The sequence below is a fragment of the Tachypleus tridentatus genome, chromosome 13 (assembly GCF_004210375.1).
Source record: "Tachypleus tridentatus isolate NWPU-2018 chromosome 13, ASM421037v1, whole genome shotgun sequence".
NCBI lineage: Eukaryota > Metazoa > Arthropoda > Merostomata > Xiphosura > Limulidae > Tachypleus > Tachypleus tridentatus.
Genome location: NC_134837.1, coordinates 237,680,995 through 237,703,413, shown reverse-complemented (window position 1 = coordinate 237,703,413; position 22,419 = coordinate 237,680,995). Strand labels below are relative to the sequence as shown.

Sequence of the window (22,419 nt, the reverse complement as noted above, 5' to 3'; positions counted from 1 at the left end):
AAGACATGGCGGGCAAGTGCTGGTTGGCCAGTAATGTCACCCCTCCATCATATAACCTGTCATTTAAGTACAAAAAAACTGCTGAAAGGTGACTGTATTGGCAGATTTCAAAAATGTTTCCTGTAAGGAAAGACACACAAGATGATAAGAATGAATCAAAGCCTTAATGTCACCCACATTAGAATGTGAACCTTGACAGTTCCATTGTATCAAAGTGGACATTTTTATTTATGTGAAAGAAATCTGGGGAAAGAATCCTTCTGTTTTCAACCACATCATTTTTCATTAGTCAACCTCCATGGATCCTGCTCCAGGTCATGTTGGCAGGTCTCTGTCAAGGGATGAAGATTCCAGCGATTGAGTGCACGAGCAAATAATTGTTCTACATCTTGAGGTTGAAGAAAAAAAACTCACCTAAGGAAACATCAGAAGCCAGGGCCAAAGGAAGTAGATCTGGGGAGTCGCTAGAAGGAGTGGTGGGAACAGAGATGGAAGTAAACTTTAACTCGTCAACTACTGTAACCATGGAGGGCAAAAAGACTTTTCATGTGGTTGGAGAACAACTCTGTCAGAGGCATGGAGAGATCTGCCTGCACTACCACTGCATCAATGAAATGGAGTGCAGCAACATATGTTTGAGATGGACTGGGGCACAATAACTTTTGAGCCTCTAGGTAAGAGATACTGTGTTCATTGTTTTCAAACATTGGATATCTTTCTCCTCTATCTATTTAGGGCAAGAACAAAAGTAAGAGGAATGTTAAACATTACAGTTAACACAGTGAATTTGAAGTTTGCATTCGTAGGTGTTGTGGTCTTTGTTACCATGATGAGTACACATCAAAGAACCATCACAAAATGTTTTGAATGACCGAACAATAACTCCTCTTTAGGAGTCCAAAGTAGCATGGGAAGTACCTTTGATGATTATATCCCCAATGACCTTCAATTTCAGGAAGAATTTGGTTTGTTGTAGTGTAGGTATCTTCAGAGCACAACTTCCTTTCTGATTTGAGGGAGCCAACAAGCCCTTCCAATCCCTTTTGAATAAAAAAAGAGATTTCACAAATAAGGAATAATGGATGAGAAATCAAGGTGTGGAATCAGATTGTGATGGTGATTGTTGAACAGAGTCATCCATGCATGGTTGTTTACCAATAAATTGTTTTTTCAATTCTGTTCATTTTTTTTTTATGGATTTGGATATCCATATTAAAAGAGAGAAAATTTCAGTGCCCTCTGTCCCTACCCACCATGGAGCCCTATGAGAGGACACAATACAATGCCAAACAAGGACATACTGCAGCAATGCCAGGGTTTCATAAGTACTATAGCCAAACACCAGCATCAGACATAATGTTCACAACCACCATTAAGAACGTTCAACACTGGTACTTGGTTGATCCTAGCCCAAGAAGACCAGCTGACTAACATTGGGGGAGCCACCCCAAGACTGCCCATTTACAGGAATTCAAGTTTAAAGTGGTATATTGGGGTTTGACCCCTCAATCACCAGGATCCTCTTTTCCCCTTCATGGGTTGCCATGCACAACTAACATGGGTTGATGTCCAGATCTCAGAGGAGGTAAACTGAAAGTACAGAACTTTCTCTGGAAGACTCCTTCATCACATACAGGAATCCATCTTGAGCATTTATTTTTCACACAGATCTTGACCATTTTAAAACTCAAATTTGTGTACATACAAAAACTAGCTACTATTACAGTACCTTAAAATGTACCTGTCATAATGTTTTATAAACTTCTTAAATATTATTTAACTATTACTACACAGTTCAAGAAAGTGATTAATTATCAATTACTAAATGTATGCAGTGTGTGTAGTTTTGGACTATATTCAAGTTTTTTTCAGTGCTACCAAAAGACAAAGTGTGTCTCAACAGTCAGGCCAAACTAATGCAACTGGTATTTGGTAGTTCAATTATCTTTTGAACAAGAGTGAAACTCTCTAACTTCTTTATTTAAAAAAAAAAAAAAGAGATGTTGATTGGGAATAATTTTCAACAGAATTTCTCAGAGAATTACTAGAATTTAACTGATTTAACTGAAGTGAAAGAAAAATGCTGAAAATTATTTTAAAGGAGTTTCTGTGCAATATAAAAACTTATATTGCAAAAGTAATTATTGGTGTTACTATGGTAATGCATACGCTAAACGTAGCTACTGATATTACAAGTACATAATCTATGGAAGTATGAAAGGCAAATTCCATTTCAAAAGCAAAAAATAGCTCCACAAAAGGCTTCAAGAGCAGAGAAAAAGAAGATAAATTAAATGAAAATTATTATTTGCTCATCTCAAAAACCATACAAAATGTTTTGTTTTTTAATACCCACCCAATCAATGTTACCTAAAAGCCTTCTGCACTAGTCATCCCCAATTTTAAACTAAAAACTAGAAAGTAATTTTTTTCTTTCACCAACTGGATATGAATAGTGGATCCTCTTATAGTCCACAATTTAGTTTGGCACACTAACCATAAGGCCCCACCTGCCCCAAACCCATTGGAATACAAAATTCAAAAACATCAGTTATGTTTTCATTACTGCACATTATGTGTTTGATAGAAAATGTTCTTTCTTCAAATATTTATTTACTGTATAATGAATCTAGTGGTCAACATCCAAAGATTACAGGAGCTACATTTGATACTGTGACATTATGAACCACATTGAAAATAAACTCACTTTTTGTTTTACAGAAAATAAAGAAAATTGCATATTACTTCAGAGAATTGTGTTTTCATTTATTATTGTCTGACAATTGCATGGTGACTTTATCAGGAAAATAATCCATGCAAAGTGTTATGTTATTAAGTCGAATAAATGTTTTGTCTGAGTACTGTTGATATATTACATACAGAACAATTTGTCATTTTAAGGTCTGTAAGTTGCAGGTCAGAAATCCAAAATCAAAGAATACAATCTCATAAAAAATTACATAATAATTTCTGAATATGTGTATTTGCTAAAAATTATGTGTACAAAAGGCTGAAACTTAAAAATGAAGGTATTAGTGCATCTATTAAAGATGTGAACAGAGTACACCAAAAATTTTATATCTATTACTTGTATTCTTTCTTCAAATTAGATTTACCCAAGGTACTGAATAAGTTCTTATTCCTAACTAGATTTCACAAAGGCAACAAACAAGAGATATATAACATTGATGCTGATTATTTCATGAACATGGCACAAAATTTTAACACCCTCAATAACAATCAAAAGACTCTTTGATGGGACTGCAATTAATATTGCTGTTCTTTATTTTAGTAAGTGGTAAGACAAAAGGCCAAACACTTTTTTTTTTGCTTGTTTTGGTCAAAGCCTTTAGTTCTATTTCATTTCACTTTATTGAAAGGGCAACATAAAGGTTTAATATCAACAATCAATGAGTATGTTATGAATTTATACAGTTTTGGGTGAAATGAGAAGTTACACATGGCAACCCACTTTCCTACCCTTTTAAACATGGTTACTGATGATTTATTTTATAAGATTGATAAGCACATTAGTAAAATTTTAAGGAATTTCTTTCAATACATAATGCTTTACAACAATGTTGCCTTTTTGAGTTCTAGTGTTGAAATGACTTCTCTGACTGGAAATGCAAGACATTTTTAGCAAAGAACACTTGAAGATTAGTCCTAGAAAATATATTACCATATTTATGAAGTCTTAAATTAGGTAGTACATACATATATTCTACTACAAGCTATATTTATAAATAAGTAATGTCTTTAATACAGAATTAGAACCAAGAGACTTTGAATCTTATTTTGGATTGCAGTTTTCAAGCATATGTAAATATATTTCTAGTATTTACTTGACCAAATTCAAGGATCATAAATATTGTAGCCCTGTGTTAAAATCACCCAGAAAATTATTCAAATTACCATTTTACATAAAGACTGCTTGCTATTTGCCTTTAATATTAATTAGGCTTGCAGGTTCAAACAAAGCAGACAAACAGTATTTTAAACCTACTTCTAAACTTTCTAATTATTTTACATTGAATATTTTTTAAATCTGAAAAAGCAGCCAGAAAGTAGCTAGGAGTCAACTATTAAGATTCCTGAATATCACCAGTATTATAAAATTTAAGAAATAACAGCTTACATTTTAGTATAAGAAGAAAATGGTCCCAGATATGCATAATGGGATATAATGTTTGTTTGGAGTTTAGTATAAAGCTACACTAAGGGTATCTGTCCACCAGAATGAATCAAACCCTAGCACTCAGCATTATAAAGCCTTGAACTTCCCAAATATCCCAATATAACAGTTATGTATTCTTGAAGGAATTATTATGAAGACAAGTATACAAATATTGTGCTGCACATACATACATTTATGGTACTTATGGACACTATATTAGTTGAACAAGATGAGCATGGGTAGTTGAAAGTTACAACAGGTATGTGTCTGTCAAGAGGAATCAAACCCTTGCATCCAGCAGTAAAGTTATAAAGCCTTTAACTTCCCATTAAGACAAAAAGAGATTGGTACATGCAGTTTGAGTTTGTGGGAAGTAAAGAAATCACTTTTCTCTCACCTGTTGACAGATGAAACCTGTGTTGGGCTACCTTTGACCATAATGACTGCATTAATGTATTATGGAAGAGTATGTACTAATTTCTGATAGATATCTGGTGACATTTTCCTCCATTCCTGCTTTAAAACATTAGTTAGCTCCACTACTGAAAAGGGCCATTCTGTCCTTACCCTAATTCTGTATTCCAGTTCATCCGAAAGGTGTTTTTATCAGTAGAGATTGTGGTTCTATGCTGGCCACTTCAACATTTTGATGTTATTTTCTTCAAATCATACATTCATAATTATTACTTTGTGACATGGAGCATTATCATGTTGGAAGGTATAATGGCTGAAACCATAAAACTGCCACAATGTGGGATACACAGAATTGGTTTAGAATATCAATGTAAGATTCATCATTCATGGATCCATCCAATGGACCTAATCCCTACCACAAGAAGCATTTTCAGACCACAATACTGCCACCTCTAAACTTTGCTGTTGGAATAGCACACTTAAGTAATAAGCATTATCCAGGCATCCTCCTTCCCTAAACATGTTCATAATAGTGGAAGAGCTAGCAACATAACTCACCACTCCAGAGGACTGATTTCCATAGGTTCAGTGTGCCTTGCCCCATGTAAGTTTATATTGTACATATGTTTTTGTTATCAATGGCCTTGAGCTGCAGCTCTTCTATAAAATTTCATGGCATGCAACTCTCGATATGTTATGAAAGCACTCACAGAATTGCCTGTGGTTGCTCACATCTCCAAACACAGATTCTCTAGAGTCTGATGGTAAGATGAAATAACCATCCTTCTGACGATGCATCAGCTTCTATAAATCAGTATTTTGTATCTACCTTGTAATTTCATGGCTTCATTGTCACTTGTGGATTTCCATTTCTTCAGCACATTGCTAATTGTTGTATAATAGCACATAAAGACATTTTCCCCAAGTGACATCCAACTATCCTTCTCCTCTGAAAGTGACATCCAACTATCCTTCTCCTCTGAAACTGTATTACCTCTTTCCTTGCACTCATTGTTTAGCATACATTTGAAACAAGTTATGAGTGCACTATTGATTACCTTTACAAGACAAACAAATTGCATATTTCATTGTTACACCTATTTTCCTGTAATAAGAGGTGTGTCCCCTGACTTTTGGTAGGATGGTGTATATTTTTAGTGGTTACTCCACTTCTCTCAACTAGAGCTCATATGTATAGAAATAGACCTCACATTGATAAACATTTTACAAGATATATACAAAGAAATGATATGTTAGCTCATACCAATACTTATTCCTCAGCTACATAACATGCTGTATTGCACATATCACCAAAGAGTATGGAGAAACTGTGGAAGTAGAATTTTAACAGTCAAAATCACACACCGGGACATTATATAAAATCAATTGTAGAATTGTTAAAAGGCTATATATTCTTTATAACAAGGACACCGTTTTAAAAACCTTTTCGCACATTACTGAGTTACATTCAAAATTTAATTAAAGCACTTAACAACTTATTTATATTAATGAAATTATTATTATGAAGTACATTAAAATTCAAAGTTTCATATTATCTAAATTTATATCCCTTTATTAAAAAGAACTAAAATATTTTTAAAACTTGAGTTTTGATATCTCATTACACGTTTGTAGTTATGACCCCAACCTTAAGAGTGATATAAAAGAAACTGAAGGTGTGAAGTGGAAAGTCTCTCCAAGATACTCAAAGTACAGTTGAGGTTGTTTCCATGAACTTATCCTACATGTAAAGTAAAAGCTATGTTGCTAAGCAACAGTTTAAGTTGAATATTATGCTTATAACCAATAGAAAAAGCAGGTTTCCGGTTGAAATGTCATTATATTAAATGTAGATGTACATATCCATTCACGCACAGTGTCAAATAAAATTTAATCATGGTCTCGAGTAAGTTTTTCTCACCTTACAAACATTAGTTTGCTACACTCAAATTGCATTTCAATTTTATTTGCAGATGGTATGCTTTTAATATTCAATATTAAAGACTTGATATAATTATTAAGGTACAATATAAGATTGAACAAAGGCACAAAACCCTTGAAGATAATATTTCGTTGTTAAAAATAAAGATAAACTTACAGTGCTAAAATAAAATTCTTGGTATATCTGTAAAATGGTGTTATTTTCTGAAGGAACTGTCTTTTTTCCACTCCAAACATCACATTTAATTCTTCTTGCATAGTACTGAAATACAGAATTTGTGAAAATAATGATAGACAATGTTTAATACTCACAAATTGTATGCATGTTTCAGTGTACACATACATATATGTATATTTAATGTACATAACTAGATAAATTATCTGAATGATTTAAAATAAATTTTTCAAAACAAATAAATACATAAGGTGCCAAGATAAGTACATATACTTTAATATATGGTACTTCACAAAGATTTATAATTTGAAAAATGTTTTAAGATGTTAAACACAGAACTAGAACTCTTTCAATAAATAGCATTATATGATCTACACATAACTTGTCCTAGTGAATTCTTAAGAAACACTTCATGCCTCTCAATATACTTAAAACTAATTCATTCTTTGCCATAAACGTTAACAATATCACAATAAGTTTCATATCAATGACAACAAATTTATGGATACACCTCAAAAAACCCAAAACATAACTTCCAATGCTCAAAATACTGTTTTTTCTGAGAGGTTTATTAAGCTTTTTATATAATGACACTCAAAAAGTTCAAACAATGTTAGTTAAAAAGTATAACTCAAATAAACTCAAGAGATTTGTACTCACTTTACCCTTGTAAGTAAGGTTTTCAGAATCTAATTGAAACAGTTCTTCAGGTGATGCCAATTTAATTGTATCCGGATCACTTGATACTAAAAATATGTCTCTGCTTATGGGTTTTTCCACACATAAACCAGTTGATTTCTGAGTGACATACATCAAACCTTGTCAAAAATAAAGTTCGTTTAAATACATTTTATGGTGTTTAGAAGAATAGCACACTATTAAAAGATGCTGTATATACACACAAAACTTGAATGCTCATATTACTAAGTTTTTGAGGTTGTACTACAGTAAACTGAAGGAATTTTATACAAGTATTTGTCCAGTACAAATTAATTTTGATAAACAATTTTTTATATACGTGTACTATAAGTAGATATTCCTAAGTGTATAAAATTTCTAATCAGGCCAAAAATGATTCAGAGAATACTTGAGATAGTAACACCTCAATGTAGTTTACATAGTCTTTTCAACTAAAAACAAATTCAATATAAATTACTCTTATAATATTACACTGCTACCTTAAACTTTTAATTCTTTCAAGTACACATAAAACCTGTTGATCCTTAATTGTTTTTGACAAATGATTTTAAGTTGGTATTAATGTATACACTGCTGGCCAAAATCTTAAGGCCAATGAACATAAAGAAAAAATATGCATCTTGCATTGTTAGACTCAACCACTTATTTCAGTAGAGCTTTAAAAGATGAAAATAAGAATAGGGAAATTAAAAATAAAAAACTTTTTTAGCACTTAATAGGGAAAATTGAACATCATGAAATTAACCTAAATTGTAGGTGGTCAAAAGTTTCAGACCATACTGAAACGAAGTATTACTTGGTAAACACATAACGATATTCACTCATTTGCGTTCAAGCATTCACATTGTCAACATCTCCCACTGACATCTCCTGTGTTACATTGGGTAAAAACATGGCAAAGGCTAAAAAGTTGACAGAGTTTGAATCTGGCAGAATTATCAAGCTGCAAAAGCAAGGTCTCTCTCAACATGCTATTGCTGGTAAGATTTGGCAAAGTAAAACTGCTGTTGCAAATTTCTTAAAAGACCCTGAGAGATACAAAATGATAATTTCAAGTGGTCGGTCGAAGAAAATTTCGCTGGCGTTGAGCAGGAGGATTCAACTGGTTGTCTGGCAAGACACCAGCCATTGTCGAACCAGATTAAGGCTTTTATGGATGCAGAATGCAGCTCAAGAACAATGAGATGGCATCTATGAGAGAAAGGCTTTAAAAATCGTAAACGTCTTCAAAGGCCATGTTTCCTTCCACACCATGAAACAACTCAGTTAAACTTTGCTGAGAAGCACCAAACATGAGACGTAGAAAAGTGGACGAAGGTTTTGTTCTCTGATGAGAAAACATTTAACCTTGATGGTCCAGATGGCTTCCAACATTACTGGCATGATAAGGATATCTCACCAGAGCAATTTTCTACACAACACAGTGGAGGAGGTTCCATCATGATCTGGGGTGCTTTATCCTTCCATGGAACGATGGAGCTTCAGGTTATACAGGGCGTCGAACAGCGGCTGGCTACATTGGCATGTTGGAGAGAGCATCCTTATTGAATAAAGGCCCTCGCTTTTGTACAAATGACTGGATCTTTGCAGGACAATGCTGCAATCCACAATGCTTGCAGAACAAAGGACTTTTCATAGCAAATAACGTGATTCTTTTGGATCATGCAGTGTGTTCACCCGAACTGAACCCCACTGAAAATGTTTGGGGGCAGATGGCAAGGGAAGTCCATGGAAATGGACGTCAATTACAAACAGTGCATGATCTTCATGAAGCCATCTTCACCACTTGGAATAACATTCCAGCCAGCCTTCTGCAAATGCTTATATCGATCATGCCAAAGCGAATGTTGGCAGTTATTCGCAATGACGGCATTGCAACACACCACTGAAACCTCTTGTTGGGCATTTCACACCCTGTTTAGGATTTCTTTTTGGTATGGTCTTAAACTTTTGACCAGCTAGTATTTAGGCTAATTTCATAGTGTTCACATTTTCCCTATCAAATGCTAAAAAAGTGTTTTATTTTTATTTCCCTTTTCTTATCTTCGTCTTTCTAATCTCTACTCAAATAAGTGGTTTAGTCTAACAATGCAAAATGCATATTTTTTCTTTATGTTCATTGGCCTTAAGATTTTGGCCAGCAGTGTATACACACACACACAGTATTAGTTTGTTATAACTTAAAAAACAAGCTGAAACAAACAAAAAAAAATGCTGTACTAGCTGAAAATATCCCAGGGTACAAACTATAATGTGGGATTATAAAATGTACTCTAGGTTTTGAAATTGACTGTGGAAGTAGGACCTACAATGAAGTGGGAATACCAGATTTTTTCTCTTCTTTTATTAATTTATTCTACTGGTTTTATGACTCCAGAGAAAATAGTTTTAGTTAGTTATATTTGTGTATATTGCACATTTTATAAAGAATAAATGTAGCAAAAAACATTTCAACTTCCAATAATCAATACAAAATTTAATTTGCATGGTCAGAATAGTATTTAGAATAACAGTAAACAATAAAGTTGTTAAAACACTAATAATGTAGTTTAACCACTATTTTATTAACACCTCAAGCACATCTTATATATAAACATAGGATTACTAAAATAAAAAAATAGAAAAATCACAAAACTTTATAAATGTACAAAAATTCTCACCAGATTTAAAATCTAAAATAGCTGACACCATAGAATTTTCTTTGAATAAGCCCCAGAGTGTAAGGGTTGCCAGTGAAGGAACAAAATCAACACGAGCTAGCTGTTGGTCATAGTCATACCATACCTGTTGAAAGTAAAAATAAGACAGCTTAGAGGTTAATATTTGTGTATTGTGTTAGTGTTAGTCAGTATTAACTATAACCACTTTTAACTCTATCGTGAAGTAATAAACATTGGAGCAAGCTAAAGTGAAAAACAAGAGCTAGTAAATAAAATTAAATTTGATCAATACGAACACTTTAGCCAAAGGTGATCAAACCAAAAAGCTACTGTTACTATTTACTATTGTGCTAATGAGTATTACTAACTATCAGGAATATAATTACTTGCAGTAAAACTGGATACACTAAGATAATTTGTGGTGTTATCTTTATGCTGCATAAATTACAGCTATGTTTACCAGTTACTTCTCCATTGGCTTAGTTCATATATCATTTATGTTTTTACGAATCTATCAGTTTTTTTACCTGATCTATCATGTGAACAATATGATGTGGTGTGTGGTATGTATTTAAGATAAGAAAGGGTTGGATAAATTTTAAAATAAAAAATATGTATAGATGCTTGATATAAAGTTAAACAAAAATAGAAAACCAATTAAAATAAGACCTGTATTAAATAACACAAGTGTAAAAAAACAAAAACAAGTGCAGTGGTGACTTCACAAATGACAACAAAAATATAACAAAAGATTACTATAAATCAACATGTAGCAGCAATTATTATGAAAGACTATAAAGGACAGAGATTAATTTGTCATGCCACATCCAATAAGACCTTTTATACAGTCACACTCAATTGTGCTAGTTTAAAATATAATTAAGGTATGTCATTAAAGAGTTAATTTTTTGTTGTTTCTGACAAGGTAAACATGATTAGTGCTTTTAAAACAAGAACATTAGATAGATCCAACAATGCTCTACTTGAATATTTAATTATATCTCAGTTGTTTCTTTTTTGTGATGAAGCATTTATTTATCCTAATGTTTGTAAAATCATGATGGTTAGTGGTACACCTAAATGCCTTGAAACATTTAGTATAAAAAAACTGCTTACATTCATACTTTTAATTGAATAAGGATTCAGATGAAAAGCTGTTTTCTAGTAGCTATTATGCCACTATAACTTTGTTGAGAACTATTATAGAGAATTCCTTATATCTATTGTATTTTTATTTTAGTTATAAATAGTTAATTTTGTACATAATTACTGAAACTGTAGTGGTGATCATTTCAAGTTAATTATATGACACCCAAAAACTAATATACTTGCAACTTCATTTTTGGACCAACTGATGATAAATATCATTCTTATGCAATAGGTTATCACGTATGCAAAAAATACTGTATTTTTGTACTTTTAAAACAATTAAGTCATTTTGTTTTCAGTGTAAATTCTGTTTATAGGCATAATATGCTTCTTTAAAATAAATCTTAAAGTTATTTTGCTAGTTCATTCAAATCTGTTAGCTAATACTGGAATGACTCTTAATATTAATTTTCTAAAGTTTGTTCATTGAAAACAAACTACATAATAAACGATAGGAATAAATTGTTTTATAAATAATACTCAAATATCTTACATTTAGGAGCCAGAAATAAAATCTTGAAGCTGGAATAGTTGTTAAATCAGTGAATAGTAAAGGAAGGTCTCCCAAATTAGCTTTAGGAAAATTTGTGACCTAATTTATAATTTTGTGCAAGTTATACATTTTAGACATGAATACATTAAATACATTGCTTTTTTGTGTACTTTAATCTTTACAATATTTTGAAGGTGAACCCACCATTCATTCTTTTCTGTACAATACAGAATTACGTAAATCTCATATAATCTTTCAGTGCCAACTGTTTCAGTTACTGAAAGCGTACTTGCTACTATGTATGCTTATTAGCTGTCAGTGAGACATTAAAAACCTGTCTTTGCAGAATTATGCCAATTTAGTCTTCTTTTATGGTATATTTCAATATTTATTAGATTCAAATACTATACAAAATTATTTTGGTGATGTTTAATTATACTGCAAACATTACTGTATAAACAAGAAAAAACAAACAAACAAACAACACTTTGTTTAATGAAGAATTTGCTAATAACTCCCAGACCACATGTCAGTTTTTTTATGTGTGACTGCCCAAAAGTATTATAACCATAACCAAAATTATACAGATTATTGTAATTATAAGAATGCTTTTGGGCTACATATTAATGCTCTTACACTCCTCAAAATTCATCTAAATATTTTCTAACCTCATCATACCAAATATATTCTGTGGCCAATAACCTATCATCTATGTCAAACCTCCCAAGTGTGATTTCCACTCGTACACTGAAAAAGTTGGGAAACTTAGGTACTTTTTTAGCATTTCCTTGGTTGTAATTTTCACAATACATTCTACGTGGAATCTGAAAAACAAAAAAGAACTTACACAAAGATACAAAATATTCATACTGTTAACTTTATAATAACTATCATTGAAGTGGTTATATAAAAACAAATTTTTCATGTGATAAAAGGTAAAATGTGAGTTAAATTGAAAGAGAATTATTTTTATTTGTAAGAGTAACTCATTTCTTAGATTCAACTTACACACAATAAGGCTAACTAAGACAAAATAAGGAATAAAAACCATGCTTTAAAAACATGTCTTTTGCTTGTTTCAAAACATTAATTGATATGCTTTTACTATTAAAAACTGACAGGTAGTTTTGATCCTCAAAATATTGTCTACAAGACTTCTAAATCAGTATTTAAACTAATATACCCAAGTTTAATGTCTAATATCTAAGCTTAACCAACTTATATTTGTGAGAAAGTGGCCAAAATGAAGTATTTTAAAACTAATTTCTTTCTCAATACTTTTTATACATTTATAGAACTATTTGCATGCATCGAGTTCAATATATAAAGATTTGAGATGGCAAAATTAAATATTTTGCTATGTAGTATCGGAAACAATAATTTGGTATTGGCTATATATTTAATATTTCATGTTTGGCTATTTCCTTACACATATTAATGATAAGATGATATTCATAGAAGATAATATCTAAATGTATTGATATGATTAGTATTACTAGCTTGGGAAATGCAGAGTAGTTGGATATTTCATTATCAGTTGAGTTAAATAATCTTACTCTTATGTAAAAACCCTAGTGTAATCAGCACCCATACATGCCAAGGGGTGTATTATTCCCTAAATATGAATTTAAGATCTAGCTTCAGAGAACTCATGGTTATCTTTCATTTTTTTACTACTTCTTGTAACTGGACAATTTTGTTCAGTGAAAGCCACATAAATATCAGAAAATTGGCTATATAAAATGGTTCTTCACAGCATGAATCTTACATCTTCTGCTACACAAACAGGTATACTAATTACTAGGCAGTGCCTAATTTGAAACACAAAGAAAACTGTATTAACACTTTTTTACAAAGCTATACATTATATATGTAGGTGAACAGAGACATCCCTGCAGCTAGAAGAAAAAAAAAACGCTTGATACAAATAAATCAAGATTTATAATTAATATACAATAATGTAAAAATATAATAATTACTTAATTTTACCCAAACAAGTTATCTCTTTTAGTAACTGATAAAACACAAAATATATCACTATAAAAAATAGTGCTAGGATAACAGATGCAAATATCTTTTGTCTATAAGTTACAAAAAACATAACAAAATACTGTTACCAGAGTCTGAAACCTGAATGATGAAAATGAAAAAATATTATGCTCAAATGTTTGTTATCAGTTGTACATATTTTTCTTAAATTTCTCACTTTTTTAGCTTTGAAAAATTAAAATTTTGCATTTTGGTTTGGTAGGACATTCATTTTTCAATAATTTTGTTTGTTGTTTGTACTGACTTTATAACAAACACATAAGGAACTTTTGTATCTAAAAGTTAATGTTCATCAACTGACACTTACGAGAAAAATGTGCACTAAATTAAAAAAAATTGGCCAACAGTCAACAGCTCTTCAATCAATGAAAAGAAATGGTTTTGAGTAAAGCAGTTCAGAATTCATATAACTTATGACTTAGTCAATGCTTTAGCTCATTTTGCTGAATTATTTAAATGGGTTAAATTTATAACACATTCTAACAAATATTATGATGAAATAAAGATATAAAGAGAGTACAACTACTTGCATAAGAAAACTGTAAAAATAATTTGATACTTCGAGATGTCCTTCGTAAATCAAATGCTGAGAGCATTTTGGTTAATGCAAGTACTGACTGACTGCAAGTATGTGTAATTTCCTTTTCCATATTGTACTATTTTTATAACTTAAACACAACTGCAAATGATTATTAAGTGCTGTTGTTTAAGTTAGCAACAAGAAATATTTAATTACAAAAACTTATTTAGGTGAAATGATTTTTTCCTATTCTCTCAGTTGTGTTCAATTTACATGTGAAGCTGGCCTGTAAAGGAAGGTGTTGTTAAATAATTATATAGACACCATTAAGCATATGCATAAAAATGATTTCAATCATATTCTGGAGTCAGATCATATCAGTAATTCTACATTAACACTCCTACGAAAAGACGTTTCTAGTCCTGATTTCTCCAAGCCCGTTCCCCTGGCTGTGGTTTCACTAGATAGTAGATAGGGACAGTGGGAATCTCGTTAATCCATTCATTAATGGATTTAAATGGAAATTTCATTTAAATACAAAATTATTAGCCTAATATTAATAACCTTTTAAGTTGCTCTGGGGCCTATTAGGCCCCACTTTTCGTAGGAGTGTTAAGTTAATTTCTTGGAAACAATGGTTAAAGAGTAATTTTGGTTTAACAGGAATATTAAGTAATGCAGGAACAAACGCTAATATGCCGTTATCAAAATATGTTTGTTCTTCAATTGTACATACTTAAGTATTATTCAAAACTACTACAATATTGTAAATAGATTCATGAAAAAGCTCTAACAGCAAAGTTCCAAAAGTTTATTGGGACATTACAGTCTTAAAATAAACTTCAGCCATATAAGAAATGTTCTGATTATTTTCATACAGAAAAAACAAATCAGTTATCTGACTTGATGTCTTAGAATTAATTAAATAAAGCAAAATAGTGAAGTTTCTGGTTTTTAGAAAGATGTCATAAGTAACAAAACACTTGGTTCTATATGCCATTGTCCATTATGTGACACATATGCAGCTGCTTTACAAAAGGATTTAGATCATCTGGTGAGTTGGTCAAATAACTGGCATATAGTTTATAAGCACAAAAAAATGCATGTAATGCATGCAAATCACCATAAATTATATTATAATTTGGTTAGAAATAACAGTATTATGGAAAAAAAGAATTTTGATATTCTGGTTTATAAGTTTCTTTCTTTCCAAGCAATGTGCTGTGTTAGTGGTAGGGCAAATAGGATTTTCTGTTCCATTTGCACGCATCTACAAACAATATGCTTGCAAACATTGTCTTGCAAATTTCTTGAGACTAATCTCATATTGTTAGAAAGGACTTTGTTCTAAAAGTCCAGACTGTAGATTGGCTTTCCATTGAGAATCATCTTACCTGCTTTTTGCTTAGTCAAACATTTTAATGCCACCTCTCAGTTGACGGAACTGTATTAATGGATGAGCAATGCCCATGTTTTGTCCTTTAATGCTATGTTATAAAAAGTACATATTACCTATTATTAGTATATATGATTAATAACATTTAAGGTATGTTTATAACTAAAAACCAACTGATATTCTCTGCAGTACTATCATTCAAGAGTAAAATACGGTACCTGAAAGTCTAGGTCATTGAAAGAAGGATTTCCCTTGAACCAAGCAACATTGGATGTGATAGTTTTATCAATCCACATTTTCTGATTTTGTTCAGACCTTATATAAAACCCACCGTTAATCTTATTGGCTATAGGCACCTCAATGTCTCCACTGGGAGGAATTGCATTGCTGTCTGTTTAAAAAGAAATAAAATCCATTTCTCACCACTTGATTTTCATTCCTAGTTGTTTTTGAGTAAATGTGTTTAGAATGTAAAATATATATAACTCAATAACTTAATAAGTATTCAGTACTTTTAAAGACTTTAATGCATACTAGAAAATAAAAATAACAGATAATACAAGTCTAACATAATGTGCATATTATTATTTCAAACTTCATGCTTATAATGGTTTTATTTTCAAAATAGCATTTTGAATTACACAAAAAAACTTGAAAATGAAGCATAGAACACAGAAACAAATTTAAAAATATTACAAACATGAAATAGCATATCAAGTACCAACATGTAAACTAAAACAATATTAAACAACAACAGAAAGAAAAGTTAAAAAATATTTTAGATAACTCAATCAAATACACGAGAAATAAAAATTCGGCCTTATCTTTATAAAGATAATTTACTTAAAAAGAAAAGCAAAGAAACAGGAAGATGGTGATGTATACTATATCAGTCAACTGTACTGTTAGCCATTTATAAAAATGGGATTTCTTGATGAAATGTGTTTTTTATTAGATTTCTGTATGGGAAAGATTTTGTTCTTTTGATAATTTTGATATTCATTACTTTTTGTTTTCTATTTGAGTGAACTGTGCATATGAAGTAATCAACAATTTCCCTGGTTTGGGAACTGTTGTGCTAATGTTTTTTTAAATATGTTCCCTCTGCATTGTATCCAATGCTTTCCATTTATTACATTGAGTTTTGTACATTACATTCTTCAATCAACATATTGCAGTCAAAGCTTGTTTTTAAATTAAACATGTCAATTTCAATATAAAATAGATTTAAGTGTAGAAAACACTGAATCTGAGTTTAATTTCACTTGTATCATTAAATAATTTTTATAGGTAGCCTAATTTTTGAGTTGTAAAGGCTCATATATATAGAATAATCTAAATTTTTATTGTTTTTATGGAAAGCAAAAAACAGCCAGTTTTTTCTTTCTTTCTTTTGGATCATAATCTGATAAAACAGAGTTGTGATTTTTGTTTGTGTTTAATTAGCAGTAGTAATTTAAACCTGATGTTTATTTGTTTATGGCAAAACTACTAAGACTATCTCTTCCACCCCCCATTTTCCGAAATTAAAAATCTAATTCTTCTCTCACAAAAAGCTGTTCTTGATTTACATCACCCTCTATTGGTACAAATTTTCATTCTTCAATAGCCACAATACTCCCATTTACCCTTGTACATGTTAATGTGAGACATCTATATACTAATGTGTGAATTATTATGCAGCAATCCTCCACCAAAAGAAGTGTGACACTACTTCTACCTTAACTAGCATCCTCTCTAATCCTGCAGTCCTTAATCACTTTGAGATTGGGCAATCCAAACAATACCAGAAATAGGTAGAACAGGTGAGAAACATGAAAGAAGGTAAGTATTTACTGGATATACATTTTTAATTTAGGAAAATAATACTCCTCTCAAAAAAACAAGAATCTCAGATTGAACAAATGGAGGGCTTGTGAGAAGATGATTTTCCTTTAGGAAGCATCCAAAGGAAAAATAATAAGGTGTGTGAATAATCTAATAACAACCTACCATTGGGAGATTGCACTACTTTGGGGCTAGTACTGTGGAGCCCAAAGGGCAGAAAAAAAGGAAGGACCCAATAAAAAATTACAGATATAAATGAATCTCTTGGTGTGAAGTGGCTATCATGAACAGACCAAGTGTGAGTTTAACTTCAACCAATACATGATGGCATCTGGAATTATTCATCATGCCCATTGCAGGAAGTGTCCTATACCTTTCACCTCAAAAATGGGTACTAGCAGGGAAGAGGAGCATTTGTAATAAGAACCCACCTCTGCATGCATGTAATTCTTATTTCCAACAAAGGATCAACCAGAAACTGACAGCCGGTACAGAATCCAAGTGGGTATTCATCTCCTGTTCAAAGCCTGGTGGTATTGAGAACATTTTGTCCAGTCCACAGTATAAGGAGAGTACCCTTCCTTACACATGTGGGAATTCATGTGTCTTGTTCACATCCAACCATAACTAGATTCACTGGTAACAGACATCCAGTAGGTGGTAGAAAGAAGAATCACACTTTGGGGTTCAATCTTCAGTCCAAAAGTTAGCAGCAAGGGAATTTATTGTCCAGTCCACAGTAGGAGGAGGGTAACCACTCAAACACATCTGAGAACTTGCATGGCTGAACTGTCTCCAAAAGATGGTTAGAAGGAGGGTGTCCCAGCCAGAGGAGTAAATTGCAATGTATATATAGCAGAGTGCTACATCCAAAACTTGCAAAATACATCAAGTTGTACATACTATGGGTCTAGTATACACTCCATTTCACTGGTAGGTGTAATATGATATAGTTATGTAAAATTACATTATATTTTGAAAATCAAAGAAATCACATTGACAGCGTCAATCCAACCAATACCTAAGTGTGTCTTGAATAGTATATCAAGTCTGTGGTAGGAAGAGTCTTAATGCCACAGATCACTTGATATGTTATACAAGCACAGATCTGACAGTGCAGATTTTAGTTTATATATATCTGGTCAGGCAATGCTTGCCACTGAACAAGCTCCAAATATGCAACAAAACACCCTGCATAGAAAAGAAATTTAATGAAGCACTTACCAATTGTGTAACACAAAATGACAATTGGAGGAATATTAAATCTCTCAGAACAAAAAATGGCCAGTTGGTGAAGATAATAAGCAGTAAAGGCATACTGGTATAAAACAAACTCCAACCGACGATAGAAATGAGCATGACAGGATGAAATCACTAATATGAAAGAAAATTAATACAAAAAAAAATATTCTGGATAAAAGAAAAATAAGTTAGGCAAATTTGCTGGCAATTCTGACAATAATGGTGACATGACTGGGAAGGTTTCCAAAGAAGAAGCAATGGGAGCAATCACTATGTGCCCCATAATAGGGGAGAACCAAAACCAGGCAGGGATAAATGTTCAGTAACAAGATACAGGACACCTAGAATATGACAAGTGAGCACAAGAATTTGACAGCTGTGGCCCAACATAGGAGGACCAGTAGCCTATATAAGATGTCACATAACTGTGTGAACTAGAGCCCACAGGAAAAGTAAAAGGATTCTGAGAGAGAGACCACCAACCAAAAACCTCCTGAGCAACCATAAAATTATACAAACTGAAAAGGTGAGCACCCAGAAAAAAAAAAAAAGAGAGATGTTAATGACTTGGAGGGAAATCATCTAAAAAGGTGTTCAGCTAATCAGGCAATGCTGGCCTGGAAGGAAGGTTGAAGGGAACATCCACAGGATCCCAAATGAGGCTTCTATGAACTAACATACTCACATAAGACATAACTTGTACTGAAAATTCCTTTTAAATGCAGCACAAATAATACATATTGTGCAGTACTTCAGTTTTAAATAAAAGGAAAAAGGACATGCTAAACACATCACTACAAGGTTGTTATTTTTTAAATAGTGTGTGCTATATTAATTTGAAAATATTATATTTTGAAATATGATTTTAATTATTTTTATCTAACCTGACCAGTCATAAAAACTTTGGAATGTGCTATCCATCCACTTGTCATAGACACATCCACGAAATCTATTAACTGGAATGCCCCTTCCATCATACCCATCACTGCAACTACTGTTGAATGCAAATTTGTATGGTCCTCCAAAGTGTAGAGCTTCATATGATGTAACCATTCGAGAATCCTTTGTATTGTAGATTCCAGAATGAAATCCAGGATAAACAGTCAAAGGAGAACTATCCATTGAATATATGGAACATGTCAATAAAGAGAGTGGATCATCCTTAGCACGACCTAAAGAAAGGTTTTAAAACTATAAGCATACATAGTATATCATGCTTATTAATGCAATTTTAAAATTTGGAAAATATAAATCATGTAAAATCAATAAAAGAAAAAGAATATAAAAAATAAGACAGCTGAAAAACACTATACTATGTAAACTAGTAAAAAAATGGAGAAAAAAACAAACAATTTTATAGGAATCAGTAATAATATATTTCACCAATTTCCTATCAACCTCAGTTTGGCAATTATCACATTGTAATAGATTCATGACTGGCATTCATCGTCAGACTGACAAGATAGAATATCAAAAAGATGTCAGTTACATATAAATACATTGTGTAATACTTGATGGATTTTCAGGTTTATCAGGATTATTTTTTTATAGTATGAATAGATAGCCAGATAGAATTAGAGTCTTTTGGTCTACTTATAAGGTAAGATGAAATAAGTATAGAGATAACAAAAGATTGTTCATTCTAAGAGTATGACATCCTTTGACCATCAAACATTTTATTTTTCTTACAATAGACTTTAAAACAACTTTTGTTTATACCAGCAAAGGGAATTGATCAGAGTGAAACTACTTTTTATTTTATTGTAAATATTGTCCTATAAATGGTTAAATTATTACTTTTGATTTCTTTAGCACATCAAAGATCAATATTTGGAAGATATATAGTTTATTCAACACTTCATTGTTATGTCTACCAATTGAATTAACCTTCAATTCATTATGCTTCAAGAAAGATTTTTAATATAATACTTGGAATGGCTACTTCTTTCCTGAAATTTTATGAAAAACAATGACTGGAATATGTGTTGTTGATTTTAATCCACTTCATTATGAGCACAGTGTGTATGATTTTTCTAAACAGTAAACATTTAAGTACAAAATTCACAATGAAATGGAAACATTAATCCAGTTCAATCATTTTGGATACTTTAGTTACAGAGGTTAAGTATGTTGTGTTAAAATACTTCTGGAGTCTCGTGACAGTTGTAACAGTCTATGTTGTCATGTCTAATCATGCTCTGATGAACCATCGTTGATCTTTACAACCACTCTGCAGCATAGTTTACATTGCAAAAGTATCTAATGTAAAGCTGTTGTGTCCACAACAAGTCATTCCTGATTGCTCATCATGATGCTTGTAGTGTATAAACACAGAAATTTCATACTGATTCCAGAAATATACAGGGACTAAGGCACTACAAATATACTTGACTGGTATGTCTACATGTGGAATATCATGAATATACATTTCATTCTCTAGCTTCTTGAAGTACAAGATGACTACATGGATATGATATGGAAGTAACTTGTCTACATATGTCATGTGTTACATTTCAAGACAGAGATCCTTCTTCACTATGCTGTATACTTTTGCCTGAGATATGTGAATGACTTTGCTACTGATGTTAACATTTTTCAACACTAACAATGTATTCCTCATAGATACCTTTACTTTAGCTTTTCCTGATTGTGTGCTGTCCTCCAAATGTAGAATTTTTTGCTTATCACTATCTTTGAGGCTTCAACCTAAACTCACAGGTCTCCAAGTACATTGCTGCACTACAGCATGTGAATGAGTCTGTGAGAACCCTTCACTAACAAGAGTGCAACACTCAAGATTAGACAAGAAAAATTACACTAGAAGTGGAGAGGACAAGTAGGAATTTTGAAAAGAGGTAAGTATTTACTGGAAATACATTTAATATCTGGGACAATACATTACCCCTTTACACATATCATTTAGAATCCCAGATTAAAATGGATGAAGAACTGTTACAAATGTTACCTAGATAAGCTTCCCCTTTGGAAAGCATCTGAAGAAAACCCATGGAAAAGCATGATCAAGATGAAGAAAATAAGAATCATTGGAAAGAATACAGGAAACATCAATGGAAACAGGCAAAAAGGGGTAAGTAACAGGTTGTAAGCAGAATGTGGTACAATGAATAAGAGGCTAAACACTTAAAGAGACAAAGGGTAAGGGTGCAGAGAACAGCATTCAGGGCCCAATCAGGAAAACTGCAGGACAAAGAGGATGAAGAAAGCAAAAGCAACAAAAGAGCACAGAAATGACAGGTGAGGAGAAGACAATAATAGGAAACCTCAAAAATTTATTTAGTGATGCTCTATAATCAGAAATGGTAAACAATCATAAGTCTTGGTCAAAAAGCCATGTAAAAAACTCAGAGATGTGAGACAGATAATCAGGAAGAGAAGAAATCCCATTGCAGAGATAAACAAGAAGGGAGTGAAAACAAACACAATGAAAAATAAGGAAGATGTCACATTAAGATAGCCCAGAAAGTTTTGCAAGAGACTAGACAAAACTCACTTATGAAAAGGGAATGACATTACCATCACATTTGAGAGAGAATGAAATTTAAGGAGTAGGAAATGTGACAGAAGTAGAGAAAGTAAAGGTTCAATGGAGGAAACCATGACTAAACCAGCCAGTATGAAGCTATCCAAAGAACTCCACACACAGTGTTTGAATGAGG

General features: G+C 32.1%; 1 protein-coding gene across 5 annotated transcripts in view; it reads right to left on the bottom strand.

The window, feature by feature from the left end:
* LOC143236594 (uncharacterized) overlaps positions 1–22,419 on the bottom strand; it is a 62,228-nt gene that overhangs the window by 20,051 nt on the left and 19,758 nt on the right. For all 5 annotated transcript variants that reach the window (XM_076474892.1, XM_076474893.1, XM_076474889.1 and 2 more), the window contains 6 exons: positions 19,627–19,914; positions 15,892–16,064; positions 12,377–12,532; positions 10,067–10,190; positions 7,368–7,525; positions 6,690–6,794 (listed from right to left, as the gene is read on the bottom strand). In XM_076474892.1, coding sequence (XP_076331007.1) covers positions 6,690–6,794; positions 7,368–7,525; positions 10,067–10,190; positions 12,377–12,532; positions 15,892–16,064; positions 19,627–19,864 — 954 coding nt within the window. In that variant the 5' untranslated portion in view covers positions 19,865–19,914. The remainder of the gene's footprint in view (positions 1–6,689; positions 6,795–7,367; positions 7,526–10,066; positions 10,191–12,376; positions 12,533–15,891; positions 16,065–19,626; positions 19,915–22,419) is intronic.